The 15,355-nt window shown below is 41.8% G+C and overlaps 1 protein-coding gene across 5 annotated transcripts in view; it reads left to right on the plus strand.

Annotated features, from left to right (window-relative positions):
• LOC143034355 (uncharacterized) overlaps positions 1–15,355 on the plus strand; it is a 99,786-nt gene that overhangs the window by 38,401 nt on the left and 46,030 nt on the right. For all 5 annotated transcript variants that reach the window (XM_076200298.1, XM_076200299.1, XM_076200300.1 and 2 more), the window contains exons 15-19: positions 1,170–1,294; positions 1,446–1,666; positions 3,542–3,702; positions 5,595–5,811; positions 14,176–14,302. In XM_076200298.1, the coding sequence (XP_076056413.1) occupies positions 1,170–1,294; positions 1,446–1,666; positions 3,542–3,702; positions 5,595–5,811; positions 14,176–14,302 (851 nt within the window). The remainder of the gene's footprint in view (positions 1–1,169; positions 1,295–1,445; positions 1,667–3,541; positions 3,703–5,594; positions 5,812–14,175; positions 14,303–15,355) is intronic.

The raw sequence follows: 15,355 nt of genomic DNA on the forward strand, positions 1-15,355 counted from the left end.
AAATGATGGTGTTTTGTGTGAGTGTCTTAGTTTTGTTTCTTGTAAAATCGCAATGTGTATGTTGTGTTGTTTAAGAAAGTGTTAAAGTTCATGTATTTTAGTGTTAATACCGTCAATGTTGTGTTGTAATATGTTGATGTTGTGTGTTTTGTATGTGTTGTATGTTGCCGTTTGGGGTTGAGGTTGGGGTGGTAGTGGGGAAGGTGTAGGATCTGGGTCGGAGGGGGGGAAAGGAGAGATCGGGGACAAAGGAAGGGGAGTACTAATCGGGGGTAAGGGCAAAGGGAAATTGGGAGTGGGTAAGGGTGTTGGCTGTGGTTGGGGAGGTGGGAGTGGGGTTACTGGAGGGCAGGTAGAACATGTCCAAGTGTTTGTGTATTGGTTTGTGTCAGCAAGTGTTGTACAAGTGAGGTGGGCCCAGTTTTTGCACATATTGCACTGAACTGAGCCCTTTGTCTGTCTGCTCGAAGTAATGGGTTTAGAGCATGTTGGGCATGTGTATTTTGTGGTGGGCCCAGGATTGCTCTCTACATCTCCGGCTAAAAGTAGAAGAAGAGGGGTGATCACCGGAAAATCACCCCTCAGTGCAGAAAAAACGTAACATTGTGTGTTGGAAAAAAAAAGGATTGTGGTACTCCCCCAGGTAGGCGTAGCTCCTCCTTGGGGATCGGTGCCATCTGCGTAGAGCTGATGGCCAGGGGTAGTTGCTGCTGATTGGCCCCCAACTCTTGGGGGTTGGGGGGTGGTCCCACGACGTAGACGTTGCAGCTCCAGGACCTTTGTCTTGTGTTATGATGTTTGCATATGCTTGAGGAATGCTGGATTTGACTGTGGTTAGGAATGTCATTTTTGTGATCCATGTGTGTATGAATTTTTGGTTTTGTGTTTGTGTGTGTGTATGTATGTGTGTATGTATGTATATATATATATATATATATATATTTTTTTTTTTTTTTTTTTTCTCCTCTCCTCTCTCTCTCCAAGCCATATAAGATGATATGGCTCCTCAAGCAGGATCATAATTGAGATTTTTTTTTTAAATTTCTAGTGTTCATAATCATTGGGAGATATGATTAGATATTGATTCATCTTGATTCTTTCAGAAGTATGAGCATTTGTATTACAATTGTAAAGATATTAGACATTAATATAACCATAATTTTTTTTAGGTATTATTGGAAGGCATGAAGGTACTATTGACACTCTGCGAGAAGAATATCTGCAAATCCAGAAGAAACTCTCACATGCTGAAGTCACTGTCACGAATCTGAGGGAAGAAAGGTCCCTCCTGAAGGTAAGATGAGGTTTGCAAGTTTTTCACATTCTGATGATGAGCTTGGAAGGGCCATTTAGGCAAAGATGCAAGAAAATTCAGTTGATTAAAGTAATGACAGTAATTTGAATCAGGTATGCTTCTTTTCAAATCCTTTATTTTTTTATTACAGGAGAACGAGGCAAGACTTCTTGCAGAACAGTCACTAACCCTGAAGAACCAGACATCACAGTCCATGGTGTTAGCTAACCTGGAAGCCATTAAGAATAATCTAGAGATGTCAGAGTCAGGGTCACGTATGCGTATGGAAAACCAAATCAAGGAACTTACTGATCAGTGTGGCCTCTTGCGATCTAAGTTGGAATCTAGTTCACACAAGGAGGCTCAGGTCAAGTGAGTATCATTCAGACTGTTTGGGAGAAATCCCTTCGGGTTGCAATATTTTGACACAGCCCAAAGTAATTTCTCCTCGTCTTCTCTTTTTCTGTATGAGGGGACAGAGTGGGGGTGGGGAGGAGAGTCACCAATTAAGTGAAGTGGCCTTGCTGTGGATGTACTGTGTCTTACTACATTACTTCTGACCCAGGGCTGTGGGAGAGATACAGGGATGATCTGTCATCCATGAGGAGCTAAAATGAAAGAAAGGATAGGGTGGTGAGTGGGAATGAAATTGGTGGGAATAGGTACATGCCTCTGACTTTGCTACCTCCCTTATAAGGGGGAAAAAGCTCTTGGTATATAGATAGAGATAGTTTGGATGTGGGACCAGAAATGGTTATTGCCTTGTATACCCATGTAAAAGTAAATCTAAAAGTATATACACAAGTATGTGCCCTTCATCTACGACAGCCTAAGATGAGAGGGAAACAAGGTTGGTGGATGGGAACGTAGTGGGTACGTATCGTTGACATGGCCACCTCCTAGAAGAAGCCCTTGATATATAGATAGATAAATAGATATACACATAAAGACCTCTTCCCCATATAAAGGGGTGACCAAACTAAATCACACATTCACCCTACGCACCACACACACCAGTAAAATAATAATAATTAGTTGGTTCTCTCATATTAGTGCCCCATGTACGAAGTCATACCTGTCCTGTGTCTTGGGTAGCTACCTCCCGTAAAATGATTAAGAGGCCTTTAGGTATAGAGATAGAAATTATATAGCAATGCTACCATTGTAACCTTTGGTACACTCATCTCTTGAGACAAGTTGATTTAGTTCGTACACTTCCATCATGTAGTCAGGATGTTGAACAAATGAAAATGTGAATAGGTGAAAGAGTGAGTTGGAGAAGAATGTTCTGTGGGTCAGATGCACCGAGGTTAACTGGTGATATTGCTGGAAAAGAAGAGTGTAATTTATATATGGTTAAAGCAGGAAGGAAGGGTGGAGGTAAACTGTATATAGAAACAAGTGAATGTCTTGGGAAATTGAAAATTTTGATGAGAAATAGGCATGTGGGGATGGATGAAAAGAGAAGATTATACAAAGGGGTGATTGTGCTGACAACACTGTATTGGGTGGAGACTTTATATTTAAGAGAAGCAAAAAGGATAAGTTTAGATATGTTAGAGATGAAGTGTCTGAGAAGTACAGTAGGAGTTACAAGGTTGGATACAGTGAGAAATGAGGAGGAGAGGCAGGGTGGAAAGGGAGTTAGCATACAGGGTCAATGAAAGATTATTGGTATGGTTTGGGCACATGATTGAAGAAAGATTACCAAAAACTTTTTAGAAAGCAGATGTGGATGGGATGAAAGGTGCTGTGACCAAGAGGGGAATGTCTGTTGAGCAGAGAAGAGAGAAGGCAGGAGATAAGAGTGAGTGGGGAATGATTGGGTATGGATGATATGTTGACACAGCCCTGCCTTCTCTGTTTTACACATGTGGACAAGGAAGGAGTGTTGCTGTCTTAAGTGAAGTTGCCCTGCTGTGTATGCAGTGTGTCTTGCTGCATTGCTTCAGACACAAATAGTGATGGGTGAGAGAGAGGGATGTCTCTTCATCCACAAGGAGCTAAGATGGGAAGGTAAAATGTATGGTGGATGGGAATTAGTGCATAACTTGACTGGCTACATCCATCCTATAAGTGGAAGAAGTCCTTGTTATACAGATAGATAGGAAGGAATAAAATAATTGGTTGTGATGCAGGTGAAAGGAGTAGAAATAAACCTTCTCTTAAGTCACTTTGTGGAGCAAGTCATGGCATGCAACTTGAAAAGCAAAATGTAATAACTGACCTTCTCTTGTAATTTTACAGACTACATGATGCTGAGGAGAAGTTAAAGGTAGAGATGGATAAGCACAAAGCAACCCAGAAGCAATTAATGGAAACAAAGGGTGATTTGGCCTTGGCAAGGACTCAGGTACAAGAATTGCAGGACAAGATGAGAAACATGCCAAGTCCAGGTAGAGGAAGAGGTAAGTTAGCACAGAGTTTTAGAAGCAGTGAAGAAGTATATACCTCCCTCCCTATCTTCCCTCACATTTAGCAACTCCCTAAAATACTGAACCTATCTTCCTCTTATTGCTGTCTCTTCCATTATCATCTCTCCATCTGCACCTTTTATCTTTTCTTCTCTACTTGATTCGCCTCCTCTTCCTCTCTTAATTTCTTTCTAAAACATCTTTTTATTCCTTTCAAAATTTTCTGTCATACACTTACCCCATTTTGCTTCTGCTCTCTTCTGCCTCTTTTATCTTATGCTTTACTTCTCTTTTCTTTGTACCCCTCATATGATTCTCTTATCCTATTTTATAATCAATCTGTGAAAGCTCATTTCTTAGCTTCCTCATCCCACCACTCACAACCCTTCCTTCTATTTCCTCCCATCCTCCTTGTTCTACACACCATCTTTGCACACCTTGTAACTCCCTCCTTGAACCATCCCCATTCCTCCTTCACTCCCTCCCACTCCTCTCACAGTTTCTTCTTGTACTCCTTCTCCTTTTCTTTCTCATTTAAGCAATTTACTTTAAGTACCTCCCTACCTTCTGTCATTTTCCTCTTTCTCCATATATCCTCCACACTCGACTTACCTTCCACCAAAAAATGATCTGATATTTCCCCACAGTCTCTCCTTAGAACATATATATCCTTAACTTAACTCTTCCTACTATTCTCCTGGTGACTACTATACAGTCCATTAATGCCCTTTCTACCACCCTTTCATCCACCTTCTCCCATGTGTACTTATCCTTGACTTTGTTCCTACACAGCGTATTTGCTATCATCAACTCTCAAAACACATCTCCACCATCAACCACTCCGTCTATTGGTTCCTTTCATACCTTACCATTAAGGTCTCCTAATACCACTACATTGACATTTCTGTCAAAACCCTCAATGCACTCATTTAAATATGTCCAAAAAGCCTACCTTTCCTCTATACTCTTCTCACTACCAGACCCATATGCACTTACAAAAACCCACATCTCCTCAGTTTCACCTTCGTCCACATTAACCTTGAAGAAACCTCCCTCCACTCCACCACATGCTTACCTTTCTCTTCACTTACTAGTATAGCCACCCCTTCTCTCCCTTGCCCCCTCTTCACTCCTGAGACCCTCCCAACTACACTCCCATACTCAAACTCGCCCCTCCTTTTCAACTTTTGTTTCACTCACTGCCAACACATCCATCTTTCTTCTCACAATCATACTGCCTATCTCTTCCCTTTTACTCTCATCTGTACCACATCCACCCACATTAAAAGGCCCAAACCTTAGGGTTCTTGTTGGTAGGGTAGGGTAGCATGCTGGAGGACTGGATGAGTTTCTGTATAGATCCACTTTACAAGGGAAAAGGGGACAAGTGTGAGTGTATTAGTTTCAGAGGGATCAGTTGGGAGGGTTTTGATTGAAAGGATTAGGAGAGGAACAGTGTGGGTTATGTGGGATTGGGAGAGGTGGGGGTTGCATGGATCAGATTTTTGTGGTAAGACATATGCAAGAAAGCTTTAGGAAAAGGTAGGGATGTTTTTTTGGGTCAAATGTTACATGGGTTCTCTCCATTTCTCACAAGAGGAAGATCCATTCATACTGATACCAGTTGTTTGTCTGGTTTGAATCCAGGACTGTAATAGATTTACATTGGACAAATTTAGATTTCAGAAAGAAATAAGCAAGAACTGGTTTTACAAGTGAAATGGTCAATGAATGGAATAGACTTAACAACCATGTAGTGAGCACTGAACCTATCGTTTGTTTTAAGATTGATGGGGGATGATAGGTTGTAATGGACATGGAACTGCCTAGTGTAGGCCTTATGATCTCTTGCAGTCGCCTTTCTTATGATATTATTTTCAATTCAGGTCTTCTTGGAAGTGCCCCAACTCCAGCCATGGCTGCTGCTGCTGCCTCAGCCAGAGAACTCCAAGTTCAGTTCCATGAAGAACGAGCCAAATGTGAAAGTCTACGCAACATGTTGGAGCACACCAGGAATTCGCTGGATGAACTTAAAAAACTCTCCCAGGAGCAGGAGAAACAGATCAAGGAGTCTAGTGAGACCAACAAAATTGCACAAGAACAGTGAGTTGTTCATATTCTTTTATGTTAGGTAATCAGGTGCTTCTGTTAATGGCTGAAATTCAGCTCCCCATTTCATGTACCGTATTTTCCGGCTTAAAATGCGCATCGGATTATAATGCGCACCCATGCACTTCGTTATCTCATTACACAGATAGCACACACCGACGTATAACGCACATGCCCGATCGCATTTGTCTATAACGCAGTTTTACCTCAGTATTTATATCATGTGAACGAGGTTACATGGAGAAGTATTTTTCATTGGCTAGAGCCACCGCTGGGAAATCTGTTGATTTGTCACTAAATTAAGTGTCAGTTTAGGCATCAGTCAGCACACAACTAAGAAAAAGTCGGAACTACATGTACCGGTATATGACTCATGTTGTGCATTGGTCTCTTATTACTTTGTAGCTTAAATAGTTTGTAGGAAATATGATCTAAAAAAAGTTTATTGAAAGTAAAATATACTGAAGAATTTCGGGATTTTTACAGAAAATGTTCATTTTATATCTTGAGGAAATAATTTGTCTTTACCATTTTTTATTTAATACTGAAACAAACTACAGACTGTTTCGTTTTAGCTTTGAACCTGCAATGACAGTGGTGAAATAGGACAGTCTCTCATCGAGGTGACGTTTAGTTAATATAACTCCCGAAAGAGGGTGTTGTAGTCAGGTGTTTGACACGAGTTTATGAACAGCCGCAACGGAATTTGTACCATACCTAAAGTGAAGCAACAAAGCCAACATAAAAATTCAAACTAGGATGCTGTGAACATGGGCAAATATCATGAATACTGATCATGTTTCATGGTGTTTAGGCCTATTTAAACATGAAAAATAAGATTCGATAGATACCTACCTATACCAAATATTTATATACGGTAGCCCATGCTGGCATATTCTTTCATGTCACCATGGCTGTTCTTCTTGTTCTCACGGAACATCACGGAGAAGTGTGCCGTCCCGACTTTGTGACAGCCAACATCGTCACGTTGTTGTGAAAAAAATTACACACACAGCCGCAGAATTTTTATCGTAGGCCGTAGATAATGCGCACCCCCGGATAACGCGCACCCCCCATTTTTAGGCCCTTCCAACGGAAAAAAAGTCGCGCACTATACCCCGGAAAATATGGTATACAAGATATGTGTATATATATATATATATATATATATATATATATATATATATATATATATATATATATATATATATATATATATATATATACACACACACACACACACATTTTTAACAACCACAACACACTTTAATTCTAAGCCATCATCATCTGGAGACCCAATGGGGCCACATGCAGAAATTGAAATATGGTTCTGCTGAGGACTCAAACTCAGCGATCATATGACAAGTGCCGTAGTAACTAACCAACTACGCCATCAAGAGAGATGGCGTAGTTGGTTAGTTTCTACGGCACTTGTCATATGATCGCTGAGTTCGAGTCCTCGGCAGCACCATATTTCAATTTCTGCATGTGGCCCCATTGGGTCTCCCGATGATGATGGCTTAGAATTAAAGTGCATTGGGGTTGTTAAAATGTATCTCTAATCACTGGGACCCATTCAGTATTGTACATATATATATATATATACTGCCACCAAGTATTTCCACTTGGATCGTAAGAGGCGAGAAGAAAGGGACGGGTATTGGAACTAGGCATCCTTCTTGTAGCCCGACAGGGGACATTCCTAAATGAAAAAGTAAAATCATAAGAGGGACTGGGAGTTTTCCGACCAGCACCCTAAGGTTTGGGTCTTTTAATGTGCGTGGATGTGGTACAGATGAGAGTAAAAGGGAAGAGATAGGTCGTATGTTTGTGAGAAGAAAGATGGATTTGTTGGCTTTAAGTGAAATTAAGTTGAAAGGGAAGGGTGAGTGTAAGTTTGGGAGTGTAAGTAGGAGGTTATCAGGAGTGAAGAGAGGGTGAGGGAGGGAAGGGGTGGCTATTCTAGTAAGTGAAGAGATAGGTAAATGTGTAGTGGAGTGGAAGGAGGTTTCCTCAAGGATAATGTGGATGAAGGTGAAACTGGGAAAGGAGATGTGGGTCTTTGTAAGTGCATATGGGCCTGGCAGTGAGAAGAGTGTAGAAGAAAGGGAGGCCTTTTGGATAGATTTAAATGAGTGCATAGAGGATTTAGGGAGAAATGTCAATGTAATAGTACTGGGAGACCTTAATGCTAGGGTAGGAAATGGTCCATTTGATGGAGTGGTTGGGAAATATGGAGTTCCAGGAAAGAATCGTAGTGAAAAGTTGATGGTGGAAATGTGTCTAGAAAGAGAGTTGATGATAGCAAATACAGTGTTTCGGAAGAAAGTCAAGCATAAGTACACATGGGAGAGGGTGGTAGATAGAGCGTTGATGGATTATGTAGTGGTAAATAGGATCATAATAGGAAGAGTTAAGGATGTACATGTGCTAAGGGGAGAGGGTGGGGGAATATCAGATCATTTTTTGGTGGAAGGTAAGTTGAGAGTGGAGGATAGATGGAGAAAGAGGAAACAGACAAAAGGTAGGGAGGTGCTTAGAGTCAACTCTTTGAATGAAAAGGAAAAGGAGAAGTACAAGAAGAAGCTGAAGGAGGAGTGGGAGGGAGTGAAGGATAGAGTAGAGCTAGGTGTGGAGGAGGAATGGGGATGGTTCAAGGAGCGAGTCACAAAGTGTGCAAGGATGGTGAATGGAACAAGAAGGACAGGAGGAAATAGAAGGAAGGGTAGTGAATGGTGGGATGAGGAAACAAAGAAGGTTGTAGGAGAGAAGAAGCGAGCTTTCACAGATTGGTTACAAAATAGGACGAGGGAGTCATATGAGAGGTACAAAGAAAAGAAAAGAGAAGTAAAGCAAAAGGTAAAGGTTGCAAAGAGGAGAGCAGATGTGAAGTGGGGTAAGAGTATGACAGAAAATTTTGAAAGTAATAAAAAGATGTTTTGGAAAGAAATTGAGAGGAAGAGGAGGCGAATCAAGTAGAGATGAAAAGATAAAAGGTGCAGATGGAGAGATGATAATGGAAGAGAAGGCAGTAAGGGGAAGATGGGCAGAATATTTTAGGGTGTTGCTAAATGTGAAGGAGGATAGGGAGGGAAAGATAGTTGCAGTGGGAAATGCTAAGAAAATGAGAGTGATGAGTGAGGAAAATGGAGGAGAAATAAGGAAGGATGAAGTGAAGGCAGTTGTTAAGGTGATGAAAGCAGGTAAGGCACCTGGTCTGGATGGATGCCATGCAGAATGTCTAAAAAAAGGAGGTACAGTGATGGTGGACTGGCTGGTGAGGTTATTTAATGTTTGTTGGAGAGAGGGTAGAGTGCCAGAGGACTGGAGGAGTGCCTGTATAGTTCCACTTTACAAGGGAAAAGGGGACAAGTGTGAATGTAGTAGTTTCAGAGGGATTAGCTTGTTAAGTGTAGTTGGTAAGGCTTATGGGAGGATCTTGATTGAGAGGATTAGGAGAGGAACAGAGGGAGTAATTGGTGAGGAACAGTGTGGATTTAGGACGGGTAGAGGTTGTGTAGATCAGATCTTTGTGGTAAGACAAATATGTGAGAAAGCTATAGGAAAGGGGAAGGATGTTTTTTGGGCTTTTATGGATCTGGAAAAGGCTTACGATAGGGTAGACAGAATGCACTGTGGGAGGTTATGCAGATATGTGAGATAGGAGGAAAGCTTCTAGGAGCTGTCAAGAGCTTTTATGAGAGTAGTAGAGCTTGTGTCAGGATTAGAAATGGAGAGAGTAAGTGGTTTGAGGTAAAGGTGGGACTTCGTCAAGGATGCATTATGTCGCCCTGGCTGTTCAACTTATACATGGATGGGGTAGTGCGAGAGGTAAATGCAATGGTAGTGGGTCAGGGATTGGAGATGGTTAAAGAAAATGGAGAAGAGTGGGAGCTGAGCCAGCTGTTGTTTGCAGACAACAATGCACTTGTGGCAGGATCGGAGGAGGGATTGAGGAAGTTGGTGACAGTTTGGGAGAGTATGTGATAGAAGAAAACTAAAGATAAATGTGGGTAAAAGTAAGGTGATGAGATGTACAAGGGGTGAAAGTGGCAGTAGACTGGAAGTGAGCATTAAGGGAGAGCGACTGGAGGAAGTGGATAGTTTTAGATACTTGGGTGCAAATGTGGCAGGAAAAGGTGGAGTGAAAGTGGAGGTAGAATGTAGATTGAAAGAAGCGAGTAAATGCCTTGGTGGATTGAAGAGTGTAATGAGGAATAGACATTTGGGAATGGATGCGAAGAGGAGACTGTATGAAGGAGTGATTGTGCCAACAGCACTGTATGGGGCAGAAACATGGAACATAAGAGAGGAAGAGAGGAGTTTGAATGTGTTTGAGATGAGGTGTCTGAGAAGTATGATGGGGGTTACTAGGCTAGATAGAGTGAGAAATGAGGAGGTGAGGAAGAGAACAGGGGTGGAAAGGGAGTTGAGAGATAGGGCTGGTGAAGGAGTATTAGGATGGTTTGGACACATGGAAAGAATGAGTGAAGAAAGACTAGTAAAAGAGGTGTGGAAGGCAGATGTAGAGGGAGTGAACATGAGGGGACGTCCTAGGATGAGGTGGATGGATGGGGTGAAGGGGGCTTTGGGGGAGAGGGGAATGTCTGTTGAAGGATGGGAGATGACAGAAGACACAGGGGTGAATGGAGAATGGTTGTATATGGATGATGATGTGATGCATGAGGTGGAATGGGCAGGGGGATGGGGGTTGAGGTAGTATGTTTGAGCAAAATTTTGACACAGCCCAAAGGGATTTCTCACCGTCTTCTCCTTTTATGCATGGGGGGACGGAGAGGGGGGGTCGCCGATTTAATGAAGCGGCCTTGCTGTGGATGTGCTGTGTCTTGCGACACTGCTTCTGACCCAGGGCAGTGGACAAGGTGCAGGGATGACCTGTCATCCAGGAGGTGCTAAGATAAGAGGGAGGGTGGAGGGGTGTGGAGTGTATTTGGGGATGGAATGGGTGGGAGTGATTTTATGCCTTTTCCTTTTTGGCTACCTCCCTTGTAAAGGGGAAAAGCCTTGGTACATGTATGTATGTGTGTGTATATATATGTATATATATATATATATATATATTATATATATATATACATATTCTTTAAGGAGGAAAAGGTCATTCATATATAGGAAAGATCCTATATACGAGTAATACCTATATTAAAAGAGAACAAACCATCTGAAAATTCAATATCTTACATCATTGTATGTTAAATAGAAAGCAAGATTTATTTTTGTACAGGCCTTTTTGTGCATGCATGGTTCATTAAATTCCACGCTGCAAAGTCCTTTGTGAGGGACACAGTCCAAGCCCTCCAATAGGGTGAGTTAGTGACATTAAACTATATCATCACTATATATATGTATAATACTGATGACCCACTTTTGGAGAAGAATAAGCGAAGATATAGAGATCTGTATATTTCGATCACTTACTGTGATCCTCTTCAGCAGATATGAATTACAGAGTAGAGAACAGTGTGTATTTATACTAAACAGTGAGGTAAGCTAGAAGGGACGGGGGCTCAGGTCACTAGTCCGGCGTGCATGTGTGGATCTTGGTGGCTCAGGTCACTTGCCCGGCGTTGTGTGGACCTTGGTGTCTTTTGTCCACCGTTAGTGTAGATGATAACATTTTATTTATAGCAAAAGAGGAAATACAATCTGGTGACCATTGACCATAGGAAATGTTATAATTTGGAAAATTGTTTATTAGGGAGGATTCTACCATTTTTCTTCTGAAACTACATTTGGATTTGTAAATTATTTCAGCATCGTCCCAATTTATCCGGTGGTTTTTGTTGGCAACGTGCTGAAATACCGCGGAATTTTCCTGCCCGTATTTAACAGAGTTCTTGTGCTCCTTGACCCTGGTAGTGAGATCTCGACCTGTCTGTCCCCAATATACATCCTTGCAATCTAAACAAGGTAATTTGTAAACTCCAGGAGTTGTATTACTCTTGGATCTATGATGTATATTGACAACTTTACTGAACAAATTGTTGGGATAATTGAAGATAAAATTTACCTTTTCCTTTGGTATCAAATGAGACAAGTCATTAATTGATTTATTAAAAGGTAACTTTATGCATCTATTATCCCAATTATGATTCAAGGTGGAATGGGAATCTGTTTTATGAAAACTAATTTTGGCCTTACTGAGAGCTTTTTGTAAAAACCACGGCGAGTATCCTAATTTAGTTAGTTGGTTTCTTACTGAATTTAGTTCCAATTCTAAATATTGGGAGCTACAAATTCTCAAAGCCCATAGGAATAGGCCTGAAGCTACACTATATTTTATTTTGTCAGGATGGTGGCTAAAGAAATGTAGGTAATGTAGGAAGCCCACACACACAGGGAGCTAAATGTGGGTAAAAGTAAGGTGATGAGATGTACAAGGGGTGAAAGTGGCAGTAGACTGGAAGTGAACATTAAGGGAGAGCGACTGGAGGAAGTGGATAGTTTTAGATACTTGGGTGCAAGTGTAGCAGGAAAAGGTGGAGTGAAGATGGAGGTAGAATGTAGATTGAGAGAAGCGAGTAAATGCCTTGGTGGTTTAAAGAGTGTAATGAGGAATAGACATTTGGGAATGGATGCGAAGAGGAGACTGTATGAAGGAGTGATTGTGCCAACAGCACTGTATGGGGCAGAAACGTGGAACATAAGAGAAGAAGAGAGAAGGAGTTTGAATGTGTTTGAGATGAGGTGTCTGAGAAGTATGGTGGGGGTTACTAGGCTAGATAGAGTGAGAAATGAGGAGGTGAGGAGGAGAACAGGTGTGAAAAAGGATTTGGGAGATAGGGTTGATGAAAGAATATTAGGATGGTTTGGACACATGGAAAGAATGAGTGAAGAAAGACTAGTAAAAGAGGTATGGAAGGCAGATGTGGAGGGAGTGAACATGAGGGGACGTCCTAGGATGAGGTGGATGGATGGGGTGAAGGGGGCTTTGGGGAAGAGGGGAATGTCTGTTGAGGAAGGAAGGGAGAGGACGGAAGACAGAGGTGAATGGAGAATGGTTGTATATGGATGATGTTGTGACTGCATGAGGAGGAATGGGCGGGGAAGTGGGGGGTGGGGTAGTATGTGTGAGTAAATTTTGACGCAGCCCGAAGGGATTTCTCCCCGTCCTCGCCTTATATGCAAAGGGGGACGGAGAGGGGGGGTCGCCGATTAAATGAAGCGGCCTCGCTGTGGATGTACTGTGTCTTGCGACACTGCTTCTGACCCAGGGCGGTGGGCAGGGTGCAGGGATGACCCGTCATCCAGGAGGTGCTCAGATGAGAGGAAGGGTGGGAGGGGTGTGGAGCGTATTTAGGGATGAAATGGGTGGGAGTGTTTTTATGCCTTTCCCTTTTTGGCTACCTCCCTTGGAAGGGGGAAAAAGCCTTGGTATATGTATGTATGTATATATGTATGGAACTAAATTCAGTAAGAAACCAACTAACTAGATTAGGATACCCGCCATGGTTTTTACAAAAAGCTCTCAGTAAGGCCAAAATTAGTTTTCATAAAACAGATTCCCATTCCACCTTGAATCATAATTGGGATAATAGATTCATAAAGTTACCTTTTAATAAATCAATTAATGACTTGTCTCATTTGATACCAAAGGAAAAGATAAATTTTATCTTCAATTATCCCAACAATTTGTTCAGTAAAGTTGTCAATATACATCATAGATCCAAGAGTAATACAACTCCTGGAGTTTACAAATTACCTTGTTTAGATTGCAAGGATGTATATTGGGGACAGACAGGTCGAGATCTCACTACCAGGGTCAAGGAGCACAAGAACTCTGTCAAATATGGGCAGGAAAATTCCGCTGTATTTCAGCACGTTGCCAACAAAAACCACCAGATAAATTGGGACGATGCTGAAATAATTTACAAATCCAAATGTAGTTTCAGAAGAAAAATGGTAGAATCCTCCCTAATAAACAATTTTCCAAATTATAACATTTCCTATGGTCAATGGTCACCAGATTGTATTTCCTCTTTTGCTATAAATAAAATGTTATCATCTACACTAACGGTGGACAAAAGACACCAAGGTCCACACAACGCCGGGCACGTGACCTGAGCCACCAAGATCCACACATGCACGCTGGACTAGTGACCTGAGCCCCCGTCCCTTCTAGCTTACCTCACTGTTTTAGTATAAATACACACTGTTCTCTACTCTGTAATTCATATCTGCTGAAGAGGATCACAGTAAGTGATCGAAATATACAGATCTCTATATCTTCGCTTATTCTTCTCCGAAAGTGGGTCATCAGTATTATTTTACAAATGTGCTACGACATAACTTTTTTGTGATATATATGTATATATAAATTCATTGTCATGTCAACAGGTTGAAGAAGTTGGAGAAGGAGAAGAGTGAGGTGGATGAACAGTTTAAGAAAATGGAGGAGCAGTTGAAGAGACAACTGGAAATGTCAGAAACTAAATTCAAACAGTTAGAGAAGGAGTCCACAAGGGTGAGTAGGATAAATTTGGCCCATCCTTTTTCTCCACAGACTGTTTCTTCTCTTACCTCTGGTTACCGTGTAGGGGGAAGACAGTTAAGGATGATCCAAGTTTTTACATAACTAGTAGATCATGAGGTCAGGGATAGAAGAAGAATGGTTTGAGGTAAAGGTTTTACTGTGCCAGGACTGTCTAATTTTGTAATGGTCACTTAACATGTATATTGGTGGAGTTGTCATTTAATCAGTCTGTTGCCCCTTGTGTCTATTACAGAAGATTGCTGCTTTTGGGTCACTGGCTACAGCCTATGGGCAGGTCCAGAAGTCACTTAAAGAAAATAGTTTTAATTGTGGTGGTGTGGTGAGGGAAGTAAATGTAAAAGTGCTAGGCAGGGATTTGGAGTTAAAGTGTGAGAGTAGAGAGAAATTGGAAGTGAACCAGTTATCTTCTGGTGAAACTGTGCTTGGCTGAGTCAGGAGATAAATGGAAGCATTTGGTGTAGAGTTTAGTAGGGTTTATTAATTGCTGCCTCAAGTTTCACTAAGTGGAAAACCAAGAGCCCCAGCACTTCTAAGCTACCAGAAGAGGCTGGATGACCGCATTGTGAACAGCTGCCCAGGATGTAACACTTCACCCCATACCATACAACACATAATGGAAGACTGCATTATACACAATCATGCACGCAAACAACACAACATACACTCTATAAAGCATACATACATACATATACCAAGGCTTTTTCCCCCTTACACGGGGGGTAGCCAAAAAGAAAAAGGCATAAAATCATTCCCACCCATTCCATCACTGAATACACTCCACACCCCTCCACCCTCCCTCTTATCTTAGCACCTCCTGAATGACTGGTCATCCCTGCACCTTGTCCACTGCCCTGGGTCAGAATTAGTGTCGCAAGACACAGCACATCCACAGCAAGGCCGCTTCATTAAATCGGCGACCCCCCCTCTCCGTCCCCCCATTGCATAAAATGAGAGGACGGGAAGAAATCCCTTCAGGCTGCATCAAATTTTGCTCACACATACTACCTCACCCCCCATCCACCC

Source organism: Oratosquilla oratoria, chromosome 17, assembly GCF_046742065.1.
Source record: "Oratosquilla oratoria isolate Oo_2021 chromosome 17, ASM4674206v1, whole genome shotgun sequence".
NCBI lineage: Eukaryota > Metazoa > Arthropoda > Malacostraca > Stomatopoda > Squillidae > Oratosquilla > Oratosquilla oratoria.